The sequence below is a fragment of the Heterocephalus glaber genome, unplaced genomic scaffold, assembly GCF_053883595.1.
Source record: "Heterocephalus glaber isolate CG9 unplaced genomic scaffold, H.glaber_assembly_v1.0 deba00000470, whole genome shotgun sequence".
Classification (NCBI taxonomy): domain Eukaryota; kingdom Metazoa; phylum Chordata; class Mammalia; order Rodentia; family Bathyergidae; genus Heterocephalus; species Heterocephalus glaber.
Window position 1 is genome coordinate 9,286,500 of NW_028258145.1, and position 14,735 is coordinate 9,301,234.

At 39.9% G+C, this 14,735-nt stretch overlaps 1 protein-coding gene across 1 annotated transcript in view; it reads left to right on the top strand.

Moving 5' to 3' along the window:
* Positions 1–14,735, top strand: part of Mrps9 (mitochondrial ribosomal protein S9) — a 54,963-nt gene that overhangs the window by 23,813 nt on the left and 16,415 nt on the right. Inside the window, exons 3-5 of the mRNA XM_004844478.3 lie at positions 3,556–3,618; positions 3,704–3,734; positions 12,545–12,624. Of these exons, the coding sequence (XP_004844535.2) occupies positions 3,556–3,618; positions 3,704–3,734; positions 12,545–12,624 (174 nt within the window). The remainder of the gene's footprint in view (positions 1–3,555; positions 3,619–3,703; positions 3,735–12,544; positions 12,625–14,735) is intronic.

Consider the following 14,735-nt stretch of genomic DNA (forward strand, 5'->3'; position numbering starts at 1 on the left):
GCAATTCTATAAGGTCATGCATGGTGTGATCCAAAAATGGTGAATGTTTCCTTTTTTTTTTTTTTAACTTTATTATAGGAAAAGACACATGGCCATCAATCCCCTTCTAAATAGTCCTCCTTGCTTACAACACACATATCCCATCATTCTTACTACTTTCTGCAGCAGTTCTGGAAGTGCTCTTTCATAGTATCTTCACAAGGTGTGATTGAAATACAATGAATGCTGCTGCTGAGTACCCTCCAAGGGAAAGGCAGATTTGTAAAAACATGATAGTATGTCCTCATCCACCTTACTCACCAGATCTGGCACCATGTGACTTCTGGCTCTTCCCCAAAGTCAAAATGACCATGCAAGAGAAACATTTTGAATCAATTCAGGACATTGAGGCAACCATGATAACATAACTAAAGACACACAAAAGAGGCTTCTAGAACTGCTACAGAAAGTGGCAATAATGAGGAGATAAATATGTTAGAAGCAAAGGGGGTTATTTTCAGAGGGGGTTAATGGCAATGTATCTTTTACTGTAATAAATTTTTTTTAATGGTTAAGTATTCTCCAGGCTTTTAAATCACATCTTATACAGTCTACCTAAATTCCTGCAGTTTACCCCAACATGTCTTTATTAGCTGTGTAGTAGTTTTGTAGAATTTAGTTCACTTGTACAGCTGTTCCTGTTCTGGCTTTCTGATTGCTTCCTCATGACCAGATTCAGTAAGCATAAAGGACACAACTGACATTGTATGCTTATTGCTGCCTTTCCCTAGGGGTGACTCAGCCTGTCCTTGTTATGATCATGTGTATGACCCGTGCCTTGGTTAATTAAAGTGATGGCTTCTAGATCACTGGTAAAAGTAGCTTTTTCCCTTTTTTTTTTGGTACCGGGGATCGAACTTGGGTCCTTGCGCTTGCGCAGCAGGCAGCGAAACCACTGAGCTAAATCCCCGACCCAGCTTTTTCCCTTTGTAACTAAGAAGTAATCTGTAGGGTACTATTTTGAGTCCATGTGAATTTTCTGTTCCTTGATAATCTTTCCACCACTGGCTTTAGCATCTGTCAAGGAACCTTTTCTGAGATTGATGACTAACTTGGAAGTGATCATTGTCTACTTCTGTCATCCCTTCTAATTTTATCAGTAGTGTTCTACAGAAAACCTTTCATTTTCTCCCTGCCCTACATACACTGCATGTATGTGTGTGTGTGTGCATGCACAGACTTAGATAGGTGTACACCTGCTTGTTGAACATGTTACAAGCCTGGTCCCACATGCCTGTAATCCCAGCACTCTAGGGGGCTGGTGAAAGAAAAGGGAGTGCTGGGGATGTAGCTCAGTGTGAAGGCCCTGAGTTCAATCCTCAGTACTGCAAATAAGTAAATATTGTAGTCATGAGTATATTAATTTGCATAAATTAAACTTAGCCTTCTAGGGTTTTCCCTTTTTTATGTTTGTGCCTTCTGTTCTACAATAAAATTTTGGTCTCCCTCAGATTAATACATTTACATATTTTTGATCCAGTAATGCATAAAATATGTCAGAATTATATCCACAGCCTACCAAGTGAATTTCTTATATTTTGTTAGAAGTGAGATTTGCTTCTGTTTATGAATGTTCTGTCAGCTTTTTTTTTTTTTTTTGGTACTGGGGATTGAACTCGGGTCCTTGTGCTTGCACAGCAATGCCAGTTTTATTCTTTGACATGTAAAGCATTTACCTGCCTCTCGGTCTGGTGGTGTGCACAGGTGTGCCCAGAGGAGTCTGGCCCTGCGTCACCCCGACACTCACCTTGCTCACGCTCTGCCAGGAAAGATGGCTTTTATTAGCTCCGCTCTAACTTCTCTTGTTAACATTTGACCAAGGGGGCTGACGTGTATGTCCCTGTCCCTGGCTCTGACCGCTCCCTTGCACCCTGTGATCCCTCTCAGTGTCTCAGTGACCAGCAGTTGGCTGCACAAGGTGCCATCCTCTATTCCGCCAGCCTCACCTGTGTGTGGAGATGTGGCAGTTCCTGAGTGAGTATGGTTCTCACAGTCCCATGAGTAGCCTGAGCACAGGTCCTTTGTGTGTGGGGTGAATTTGTAGACATGGCATCACCACACAGGTGGTTCTGTTAGACATTGTGAGCTTCCACTGCAGAGGTGGTGGTCTTCAGCTTTCCTATCAGCCACGTGTCACCATGTCTCTTTCTAGCTTCGGCAGCAGTGTGACAGACTTCTGAACTTTTGATACTCATGTCAGATGAAAGTGTTATCTCAGTGGTTTTAATTGCACTTTTCTTATGAGTCCATTTAAGCCATATTTTTCTTTTGTTCATGTAGTTTAATTTGTCAGTCTTTTTAATTGCTTCTGAACTTCGAATCATAGTTAAGAAAGACTTCTCCATATCAAGGTTGTAGAGGAATTCACTCCTGTCAAGTGCTAGTACTTGCATGGTTGTATTTTAGGTGCTTACCTCTGTGATGGGTTTGGAATTTATTCTGCTCTTTGCGTAAAGTTTGGATCCCCTTCTCTCATTTTTCTGAATGGCACTTGTCTCAATGTCACTTATGAAAAGTCCTTCCTCTTCCCCTAAGTGTCAGGCTGCATGAGAGCATGCAGCAAGTCCTGGAGACACCACTGGGCTCCCTGAGGTCACTGGATTCGTGCCCCCAGGTCACAGGCAGAAAGAGAGCCCCATCCTGAGGGTGGGCTCTGCAGGCACCAGTGTGGTCACACATGCCATCAGCTCATGGGCTGCACGGGTCAGTACAAGGTCCCCAGCCATGGTCTTCTGATCTGACACATTTCCACTGGAAGGAGAATGCACTTGCTATTGTGGTGCATTGAGAGGTTACCGACAACAGCCCCGGGAGCCTGAGTAGTTGTTCCCAAGCCAGGGGCAGCACCACTGCAGTGGGGCCATTTGGAAGTATTGTCACACACTGGACAGAGTGGAGAGGGGAAGTTGTCAGGAATGGACCTGTCACTCCCAGATGGCCTTACTGCCCCTATTGGAGAAAACTAAGTTGGAAAGCTCTGGGAGGGCCAGCCTGAGGTTCAGTGGCTGTGTGTGCTTAGAAGGCCTCAGCTTCCATCCTTGCACCTGAAAGTAAAAATCAAGTCAAACCTCTTGGGAGAGTTGAAAGAGCATTTAAAAACCTCAGGGTGTCATGTTAGGGGAGGCAGAGTCTACCCTTGGCAGTATTTTCTTTGCCATTTGCACAACCAGCAGGGAGCTGCATTACTGTCTGGGAGCACTGTGCCGCAGAAGTTGTGCGGAACACTTCTGGTTTTCCTTTCCAGAGGAAGGACACAGTGTGTGCGGGATCTCATTCAAGAGGTTAACGCGTTTCAAGCTGTCACTTGAAAGTTGTCAGTAATCAATTTGATGGTTACAGTCTTGAAGGGAGGGTGTGTGTAGTGACTTTAGTATCCCATCTGAGAACTTGGGAATTGGGGGTGCATGTGGAACTCTGCCTCAGTACCTGCATATGCTTAGTGGTCAATAACTATTAGTTATAGGATAGGCTTGGTTTTGATACACTTGCTAATTAACCTTTGTGTATTCTTTTCAGAGAGCTATTACTTACCTTTTCCCAAGTGGTTTGTTTGAAAAACGAGCCAGGCCAATAATGAAGGTAGTTATCTTCATTTCTTTTTTTAAATTTCGCTTAGTTTATATGTTATAGTAATTATCTAATATATATTAAATTTATTTTACAGCATCCTGAACAAATTTTTCCCAAACAAAGAGGTAAGTGTGCCGTTTCTCTTTGCTGCAGTGCTGGTGATGTGACAGTTCTCACACTGGCATCCATGGTCCAGGTCTCCTGGAGTAGATCAGAAACATTTGTGACTAGTAATGAATGACTGAATGATGTTAAATTAGGTCCAGATACAGTTATACCTGTACTAATGTAACACTAAGGCTTTGCATTATGTGAAATCTTTTCATTTTTCAGTCTCTTGGAAGCACATTTTCACTGAACACAGATTTTTTTCTTTTTTGTTTTTTACTCAGTGATGTATTTCTATTGTCTTGTCTTACATTGTTGCTGATGAGCAGTTAGCCATCATCCTTGTCATGGCCCCTGTTTTCTCTGGAAGCTTTTATGATTCTTCTCTCTGTCTTTTAAATGTGTTTTTTAGAAAAACCAAAAAAAAAAATCGAAAAGAAAACACGCAAGCTTTAATATGTTCACAATAGGACCATGTGTCTCGCTGCTGAGTGGCTCTGATTTAATTTCATTAGTAGTAAAAAGATCAACAAAAGTGATTAGATCCATTTGTACCACCAGTGGTACAAGCCACCCGAGGGACAGTCTTGCATGTACCATAGTGGTTGGGAATGTGTTAAGGTTGCCAGGGAAGTGAATACTGGATTTACTGTATATTAGAAGCCTTGTAGCCAGTGTGGACTGGTGGTACCTGTCAGTTAACTTAAAAAGTATTAATGTTAAAAATCATCTCTTTAAAAGACACTCAAAATGTAAAATTGGATTATCCATCATTTTCTGCGTATCATTGGAGGGTTTTGCGTGGGTACCCAGCCGCCCACCCTGTTCCTTTGAACTTGCCACTGATCCATCACCAACAACTTTTAGCTGTGATTTCCTTTAAGCAGAGAGCGTAAAGAAATCTTTCTAAGGAGTCTTGAGTGCAGAATATTTCTATATTTCCATGAATTTTTCCCTTTAGCCGCACTGAAATTGAACACAACTTTTTTTTAGCAGCTTGCCATTCAGTTCTAAAGCTTTTGACTTAATTTTCATAGAGGCAGCAGTCTTTTCTATTTGCACTTAAAGTTCATCTGTTTGTGTACAAACTCATTACAGTGATTATAGAAATCATTACTACGGTAATAAATGGCCTTGGGGCAAACACAATGACTTCCTAAGTGTGTAACTGAGCCATAGACATGCATGGCTGTAGCAGAGAGGAGCCTGTGTGCTAGGCAGTGTTAGTATGCTTTCAAGTTAGAGATGCTAAAAAGGTACATATTTCCATAGAAAATTTATTTCTGTTCTATTACATTAATGTTTCTGCCAAGTCCTAACTCTTTTCAGACCTCAGCATTCTGTTCTCCTGTTTCACTTCACTCTTTGAAATGATAACTTCTATTTGAGTTTTTTAATAAATATATTCTACCTTTCCTACTTCCTTACTTCTTAGACCTGCTTAATTATAAAATGAAAAATATAAATTTAATATTGCTCCTGGGGAAGTGAGGGGAAGTTGTATTGAAAGCATGAATCAGTTTTAAAGGTGCAGCACAGTCTTGCATTGTGACACAAGCACAGCACAGTGCTGAGGCCAGTGACTTCTCTCTAAATGTCTCTCATGGCAGGAATTTTGTTTGTTTCCTACTCTAGTTTTCAGCCTCTCAGCTCCCCACCTGTACCTCTTCTTCTCTTTGTTCCATCCATCTCTACTAGTTGTGTCTCTTCTAATTCATCTGCTTGTTCCTTGAAGTCTTGTACCAGTCTCTCATCATTAGAAGATCATCGTTGCTAAAAGCTGAAATGGAACAACTGAAACTTCTATATATCCCTGCACAATGTCCGTGTGTTATTTTGAAAACATGTCATTAGGATTATCTTAAGTCGATTGCAGTTAACTATATTTAAATTATGCCCTTAGAATTACCAACATACTTTTTGCTGCCTACCTCCCAATTTGTACTTTGTAAATACAAGACAAACTAATTTTTGTGGGTTTAAAAAATAGCAGTAAACTTTAGATTTGGATAGATTATGCTACTTGTACTGCCACTTCCCTTATTGAAAGATAGAAGCTTCTAGATTGAGTTAACTGAAGAAACTTCCTTTGCTGGTGCCAAAATACTGGAAAAATGAAGATGTATGCCGGGTTCATGGCTGTAGCAAGAAGCACCCAGGCTGTACACCATGGACCCAGAGGAGCTGGAGAACCATTCTGTGAGGCAAGGGTGCTCATTTATATCAATAAATCCTATTATCCCCCACAGTAGATTTGACCACCCTGTCGCACTAAACATTTAGCACTGCATTGTTGTAAAGCAAAAGCTTTTAACTAATGCTATAAAGAATTAGAACAACACAGCATGATTTTATAGCTAGAGACACAAATCCAAAGAATAATCCTTCTTTCTTGCCTTACTGAGGAGCTAATCCAGGCCTCCTGCTTTCTACAACTGAGCTACAGTCCCCATCCCCTTTTTAAATTTTACTTTGAAACAGAGTCTTGCTAAGTTGGCCAGGCTGGCCTTGAATTTATGATCTTCTTGCCTCAGCCTTCCAAGTAACTAGGACTATAGGCATGCTACTGTGGCCAGCAAAGAATACATTTTCTATGCAGATGCCTTTGGAATATTAGTAGAATTATGATATAGTAGGCCATAGAGAAAACCAATAAAATCAGAAAAGTAGAAACCATATCAGTTAGATTTTCTGTCTTATAATCAATAGAACCATACCGCTGTTGAGTTAAACACAAAATGAAATACATGACAGTGGGAGTAGTTCCTATCCAGCCCTGTGGGGTATGGACATTGTATAGTGCAGAGACAAATGTATGCTGCTGGTAATTTTAAGAGGCTGAAAATAAATGAGGTAAGTATTCAGTTTAGGAAGTCACTAGAAAGAATAACTAAATCAATAATGAAAAAATTCAAAAGAAAGGATAAGATAAATAAAACCAAGTAGTTCTTAGAAAAAACCAATGAAATCAGTTAACTTCAGGAAAATTTGATCAAGGAAAAAAAGCATGAAAGAATATATTAAGTGAGGTTTTTAGGTTTCTTGTTTGGATTTGTTTGTCTTTGGTTTTGTAATCCTGGGGATTAAACCCATGGTCTCACAAAGGACAAGCGAGTGCTCTACCACTGAGCAGTCAGTATTAAGCCTACTTTTAAGAATTTTAATAACATTCAGAGAATATTTTTTAAATATAAGATTGTTATAAGGACTTTATTCTAATTAATTTGAACAATCTCCCCAACAATAGCTAGTATTCATTGAAATTTGGAATAGGCCAGTCAGTTCATAGTGTTTTATACATATCAAAACCTTCACAATAGTTTCTTGAGCACACACTATTATTTTCCTCACTTCATAGATGTGGGAAGTAGAGTACATTGAGCTTAACTTCCCAAAGACTTACAGCCAAAAAGTGGCCAGCAGGTAAATAGGCCCTTGTGACCCCAGGACATGTCTGTGACCAACCTTTCACTTGTTGCAGCAGAGCAGAGCAGCTCAGTGCAATAACCAAGTGTTAACAGCTCAGTGTTGCAGCCAAATGCCACAGCTCTGAGGCACAGCTGAGCTCAGTGTGGCAGCTCTGGATCACAGATCTCATAAGACTCGAGAATCTGATGGTCAGTAGAAGAGGTGGAGAAAAAACCTTTATTACACTAACAAGCCCCTGCAGGCTCATAGGAGTCAGAGCGCCCTATCAGAAATGAGAGCCTCCTTATATAGGGATCTACAGGGTAGGCTAGCATGCTCAATGAAGCAAGGGGGCAGAGTTACAGAACATTCCTGAAGTAAAGGGGTGGAGCTACAGAACATTCCTGAAGCACATGCCTTGTGAGCATGCTCAATGAAGCAGGGGCTGGAGTTACAGAACATTCCTGAGAGGGGTTGGAGCTTAACAGAACCTTCTTCTGAGGGGGGCAGGTTTAACAGTACATTCCTGAAAGGTCACACAGTTCAAACCGTCACAAACCATTTTGATACATTGGACAGGAATGCTGCCCAGAGCACAAACTGAGCAGTTACAGAATATTCCTGAGAGGGGGCGGAGCTTAACAGAACCTTCTTGTGAGGGGGCAGAGTTTAACACTATTTCTGAAAGGTCACAGTGTTCAAACAGCCACAAACCATTTTGGTACATTGAGCAGGAGCCCAGCAGCACAAACTTACATTTCCAAAACAAAATTCTGTGGAAAAATGGAGGCAAGGCAAGGGCCTGTCTTATTGTATAGTACTTTTCTATCGCACTGACTCTCACACAGGTGGCTTTAAGGATAGTTTAATTGCCACAGTTTTCTTACCTTAAAAATTCAGATTAGACTAACTACAAAAAAGTCAAAGTTCTGACAAAAGGCACATTCCCAAAAGGTCCTGTCAGTGAGTTCTGTCAGACCTTAAAGGAAAGGTAACTTGTATGACATGCATGAAAAAAAAGGAGGAAAGCTCCAAACTCAATTTTAAAGTTCTTCAGTATATAACAGAGAACATTTTTCCCCAGGAATTTAAGGATGGCTTAACATCGGAAATGTATTAATATAATTCTTTGTGTGAAGAGCAAAATGTATCTGTAGAGAAAAAATAAAGTCATCAAACAAAATTGAGCTTTGACTTTTTTTGGTAAAAATGTTTACACAAGAAATAAAAGTTTGAGAAAGACTATAATGAGGAACAGAAACATATCAATTACAAAATACTCCATTAGATTCCACTCACTCAGGTGTGAGAAGGTGCCCACACTTGCTTCTGTTACTTAAGATTTTAGAAGTCTTACCAGTGTGATTTTTTTACAAATAAGAAAGGCAAAACACATGTGGCTTTGAGCTCCCCTAAGTTAGGAAAATCAGTTGTTAATCACAGATGTTGTGATTGAGAGAATGAAAAACCTTAAACCATAAATATTATCTGAACTCAAAACATTGAAAGTGTGCATGGTTCTGAACAAATTTTCAAAAGACACTTCTATGAACCACGCCACAGTGTAGAAGAAGGTTGAAGAGCTGATGGTGGAAACCACAGAAGCAGGTAGTGGTACCATGACGACCGAAGCACACAGGAAGAGATCAGTGAGGATGGGGTCGAGTGGCCTAGTTACCAGACTGGGCTTATTGGTAACAATGGAGGGCTGTCTCTCTGTCTTCGTAAGTCTTGGCAGACAAGAACCATTTTAAAAACACTGAATCCCAAGTGTACAAATATATACTTACATCTACATACAGATGCATACATGTGTACAACTGCCTTTTAATTCATTTAGTGGAATGTTAAAAAAAACAGATTGTGTTGAGAAGATAACAGTTGGGTTAAGACTTTTAAAAGTTGTGTGTGTCTTTGAAATTAAATTCAAGTGGTAGAACAATTAAATAAAGTGGTTAATGGAATAAGTATACAGCTGTCCATATTTTTTAAATGATAGATGTTATGCCCTTAAGTCACAAAGCAAAAGGCAAAGATGATAAACTATGTCGAAGATAAAAACTTCTCTGACAAAAAGACTAGAAAATTTGAAACATGATACCCAAATAATGATATCTAAATAAATTACTCTTAAAAACAAACAGCAAAACAGCTTACTGTTTTGGAAAATAAGCAACTCATAAATGAAGAAAATAAAAAGTAGCCAGTAAACATTTGAAAATATCAGAGACCAGAAATAATATCTTGTAACACAATAACAAGAGACTGTTTTATTACCCAATTGATTAGAAATTGTAAATATTATTTTTCAAGAAACAAATTGGAAACAATCTAAATATTTATCACCAAGTAGCAAAAGAAACTGTGAGAATCATACCACGGAATATGTGCAGTTGGTAAAAAGAGGTTGATCTAGTTGCGAAGTCAGGTTAGAAAAGCAACTAAAAATGGTGTAGTATGAATTGTAAATGCAAGATAATAGCACTTATGTTTGTTTGCTTCAAAAAAATATACAAGTCATACTCAGTTTCATGCAGTACACATGTGTATATGCACAGAGTCTGGAACAGTAAACTCCCCATGCCTTTGTCCAAGGAATTCTAATATTTAATCTCTGTAAAAACAGTCTGTTACTTGTGTGATTTAAGTCATTATTTTGAAATCTGTTCTTTGTTATAGATAACTGAATGGGAGGAGACAGAATGAACAGCAAAAAAGAACCTGAACTATTTACAAATAATAAAATGTACAAAATCTGTAAGAGACTTACATAGAAAATTGTAAAACTTAGGTAAGGGTATTTAGTGAAAAATCTGAGTAGTTGAAAAAAAGATTCCATATTCTTGTAAAGGAAGACAATATTCAAAGTTGATGCTTTCAAGATTAATAAATTACCAGTTAATGTCTTGGTATGCCTTAAAGGTGCAAGAAGGTGAGAATTTTTGAAAAGGGGAATGAGGGATGTTTCCAGTACCTTGTATCAAAATGCAGCAGAAAGTTCTGATGATTAACATGGTGGTTATGGTACGGAATAGGTGGACCATGAGCAGAGTCGGACATGCAGTGCCAGCATTTGCTTATGTCAGTTTTTTGTGAATTCTAAGATCCTTTTTTCAAATTTTAGCATCTTTGACAACAGGATCTACTTTTCAAGTAGTATAAACTCTGTTACATGCTATTGTTCCACAGCATTTTCCTTTTACTTTGTGGTACTTTATAAATACATGGTGGGGTACTGCCTTAACTACTTTCCTCTTACTGGGACAGAATATGCATCACCCACAAGTTAAAGAAGGAAAGGTTTATTTGGCTCATAGTTTGTAGAGGTTTCAGTCCATAGTCGGCTGGCTCCAAGGCAGGGTAGTGTGGCAGAGGGGCATGGGAGAGGACAGCTGCTCAGGACATGGAGGACAGGAAACAGAGAACCTTCCTTTTCTTTTTTATTCCATCCATGCTACAAGCCTATGGGTTGGTGCTGCCCACACCCAGGGTGGTCTTCCCTCTTCAGTAAGTCCATCCTCCACCCCCAGAACTCTGCTGAACCAATTAGTAGACTAGTCCACCCAGTATCACACGTGCATGATCCACTGTTACACACCCATGATCCATTCATCTCCCCAAAGGCTCACCTATGAGGCATGAGGCTTTGGGGGGACATCTAGATATAAACCATTACAGGTACCTGAAAACCATGACACCTTAGTTTCAGTGAAGTCAAATATGTGTGTACATACCAAATGTGTATGTATGTGCATGAATATAGTACATACATACCGAAGTCAAGTGTGTGTATATATGGACACATGTATATATGGATACATGGACACGCAGTCACGCACATGCACACCCACCCATTTTAAGGCTTAATTCCAACATCTGCCCAAGCTTAACTTTATAGCCTTGTCTACACCGATACTGCTTATCATTTTTGTTACTTCCTAACTACTTTAGCAGTACAGTCAAAATCCATGCTTAGTAAAGATACAAATACTAGAAAGTATGTGGGATTTCATGAAGTCTGTGAAAATGATGAGGGACAAGTATTTAGATGATCCGTAAGCCACTGACAAATAATATGATTTTACCTTTCAGTCTAAATGCTCAGTCGAGACTTTCTTCACTGTTTATGACGCCATTCATTTTAAGTGTATTCACATAAAGTGCCTGTGTCTGACTGGGCTGGTTTTCCTTAGAGAAGAAAGATGTCCTACATGTGATTCAGGCAGGATCTCAGGAGAAAAGCATATACCATTCAAAACACCACAGATGGACAGAGGCCCTCTTACTGGACCAAATAATGGTTGGCTTTCTGCTTCATAAACATGAATTCCAGATAAATTAAATATCTGAACATGAAAATAAATAAAAATTCCAGGAGAAAATAGTTTGAGAGAAGCCAGAGCCTTTTAAAGCCTGCCTTCTTGGAGAGGACAAGGGTTGTTTCAAAGAACTGAGAGAACCGTGCTGCTCCAGTGGCTTGCGGCCCTCCAGAGGTCCACAGTGAGGTGTCATGCAGAGGGCGCTTACCTTAGGGAAAAGGTGTCCCAGAGCCTCCTTGGTGGGATCTGTAATGAAAAAGTGGTTGAGGAATACAGCCATAGAGAAAAAGCAACAAATCTGACTATATGTTGCATATTTTTGACTTCTCAATCTTGAAAAATGTCACAAGCAAAGTAACAGGCAAGTGGCAGACTAGGGAAATAGTTTACAGCTCATGTGCAGGTTGGGGAGGTACAGTTCTTGTCTCAGTGTACAAGAGTTACTGCAAATGGTTAACAGAGAAGTGACTCAACAGAAACTCGGGCAAAGGCCGCAGAGTCCGTGTCCGGCTTATTTACCGCAGTCGCGCCATTTCTCAGGTTGTTTGGTGGTTGTTAGAAGGGAATGCCTATCTATATTTCAGAAGGAATTACACATAGTTCCTTTGCTGTCCATGCTTTAAACCCTCAGAGGTGTATTGCCACAGCGTTGAAACAAATGACACAGCATAGAAAGATAAATTCTGTAGTTTAATTTGTGAGATTATGCCTGTTTCCAGTTCTCTAGAGTATACTGCATTGTTGACTGTCAGTTTCCTCTGAGTGAGGGAGTGCATTGTGTATTGATGGCTAAATATAACTTTTATCTAAGAAGGTAATTTGGGCTATTTTATGTGTTTTTATTTAAAACAAATTATAGAGATTCTCATGGTAGAATGTTGTAGTAAATATAAACATTGTTCTCTGTTAATGAGTATGAAATATTAAATATTCTAAGCATTTGCATTATAAATGTGCTAACTATGTGAATTCTAAATACTAATTTTTTTGTTATTTTAAAAGTTAATTAGAATTATAAATGTGTCTAACGGCATCTAAATATAGCTGTTCAGTCTATCTTTGTGTATATTTTTATTTGTTTTTATCTGGCTTTTTCCTAGCAATCCAGTGGGGAGAAGATGGCCGTCCATTTCATTTTCTCTTCTACACTGGCAAACAGTCCTATTACTCATTAATGCATGTAAGTATATCACATTCATGATAAATACTATGAATTGTGAGCTACAAAACTATTCAGCTTCAGAATTTACCTAGTATTTTATCAAAGACAAAGATAAGACTTGTAGAGGTAAGACAGTATGTTGATGAAAAGCTTTATACTTTATTTTATCTTTGCTAAAGTTACAGAATTTGTTTCAGAATGGTTTGTCCTTAAAGCTTTCACTTACAAGACTGAGGATATACGGATATATGGAGTAGTTGAACATCTGCCAAGCATGCATAAGACCCCAAGTTCAATTCCCAGTACCACCACCAAAAAAAAATGTTTTCATTACAAATTGAAATCCTGTCTATTAGGAGAGAAATAACTCAGTGCAGTCCTAGTACGCGGTGGGCAGGCCAGGTACATAGTGCTGTCTGGACCGTGGGTGCTGACCATGACCTCTGCTTTTCTTTATTCATATAAAATGTTTCGTAGGTAATTGCAGTTAGAAGTTGAGAGTACAGGCCCAAAAAGAAACCTAGAAAATGATTTTAATGCACTTGGACTTCCAATTGCTTTTGAGTGTACTGTGAACAGTTTTTGTTTTGTTTTGAGAGCTGTGTTTGATAGTGTGCAAATTGGGAAAGTTCCCCAGAATTGCTATGAAAAACAAGGCTAGATGCCAGTATCCAATTTTAAACAGCAGAACCCACTTTATTCTTAGAATGTGATGTCAAGTTCTGATTTACCCATTCTATGATTTTTTAAGTCACAAATATTTCTGGGGCTTCCCCCATCCACAGTCAGATTTCAGTGGCTTGAATCAGTATACATGTTTACTTTGCTTTTTAGACTTATCTGGTGTTTATTTGTGCTCTGCAAACCCAAAGGACAAAATCCTCACTTGTCAGGTACATTTATTTCTTGGGGAAAGAAAGAAAGCCTTCTTTTTGCTTTCTGTTGACCTTGGGCAAATGAGCTTCCTGCCCTGGCAGAAATGAAATGAATGATAAATGCAGAGCGTGTCTTTGCTGAGTAATGGCGCTGCAGCCTGGCCTTGCCGTGTGCTCCCTGCACAGCCCAAGGCCCCAAGGACCCCCGCTGTTCATTTAAATAGGTATGTCAAATCTGCCTCCACCGCCACTGGTGTGATCTGTGGTAATATTTGTGAAGGTTCCATATGGACTTGAGCCCCCTGCAGTGCTAAGAAATAATGTACAACGCTTCATGGTGCAGACGCAAATTTTCTCTGAAAAGGGATGCAGTGCTGCGCTTTAGCTGTCGGAGAGGATGATGGAGCTGACGCGCTAGGCCTGTCAACTTGTTACACGGATGGCTTGCACGCAGCGAGGTTGTGGAAAATCTGTGCCTTTTAACTTTTCTACTTAATCACGGTTGTAGCATTGCCTTTAGACTGTATGCTACATTAATTCTCTTCCTGCCTTCTGCCTTTCATCCCAAGTTTCACGGGGAAGAGTAAAGCATGCAGGTCGTGCGGGAGCCTGATCCAGCAGCTGTCATCTGACAACCCATTTGCATTTGTTTGGGCTGGGACCGTGCAAGCCAAGGGCGAGATGTTTTGTTGCATTCCATCATAATGAAAAAATTACACATTGTGCATGGGGCCTAACTTTATTTTTAGTTTTCCTGTTTTAAAAGAAACTAATTGGATTCTCAGGAGATAAAACCTTACTGTACTCCTTGACTAAAATGTCAGATTCTATCTGACTACATATTCTTTCTTTTTGAGGCATACAGAGGAGCTCTCTGGGCACTTCTGTTTTAGTTCTGCTCCAGCATCCCTAGCAGCAGATGTCGCTAATTCCAGCTGGGGTTGGGGCGTCTCGGCTCCAGAGCACACAGTTGCTGCCGCCAGAGACGCTGTCACTCTGACACAAGACTGGGCCTTCACAGTCCAGCTACAGAAGCGCCTTTGTGGAGAAGCCAGGCCCAGTGTGAGAAGGCCAGCTGTGAATGCTACAGCCATCTCACGTGCCTTCTCCCCTTTGTTCTGCCTTCTGGGGCAAGGGCACCCCTTCTCTCCCGTGTGATCAGTGCATCCCACCATGGCACAGGAAGTCACCCCTGAGCACTCGCAAGCTCTCAAGACTTGGGGTAGATCTTTGTCGCTACGTTTATTTTTGTTG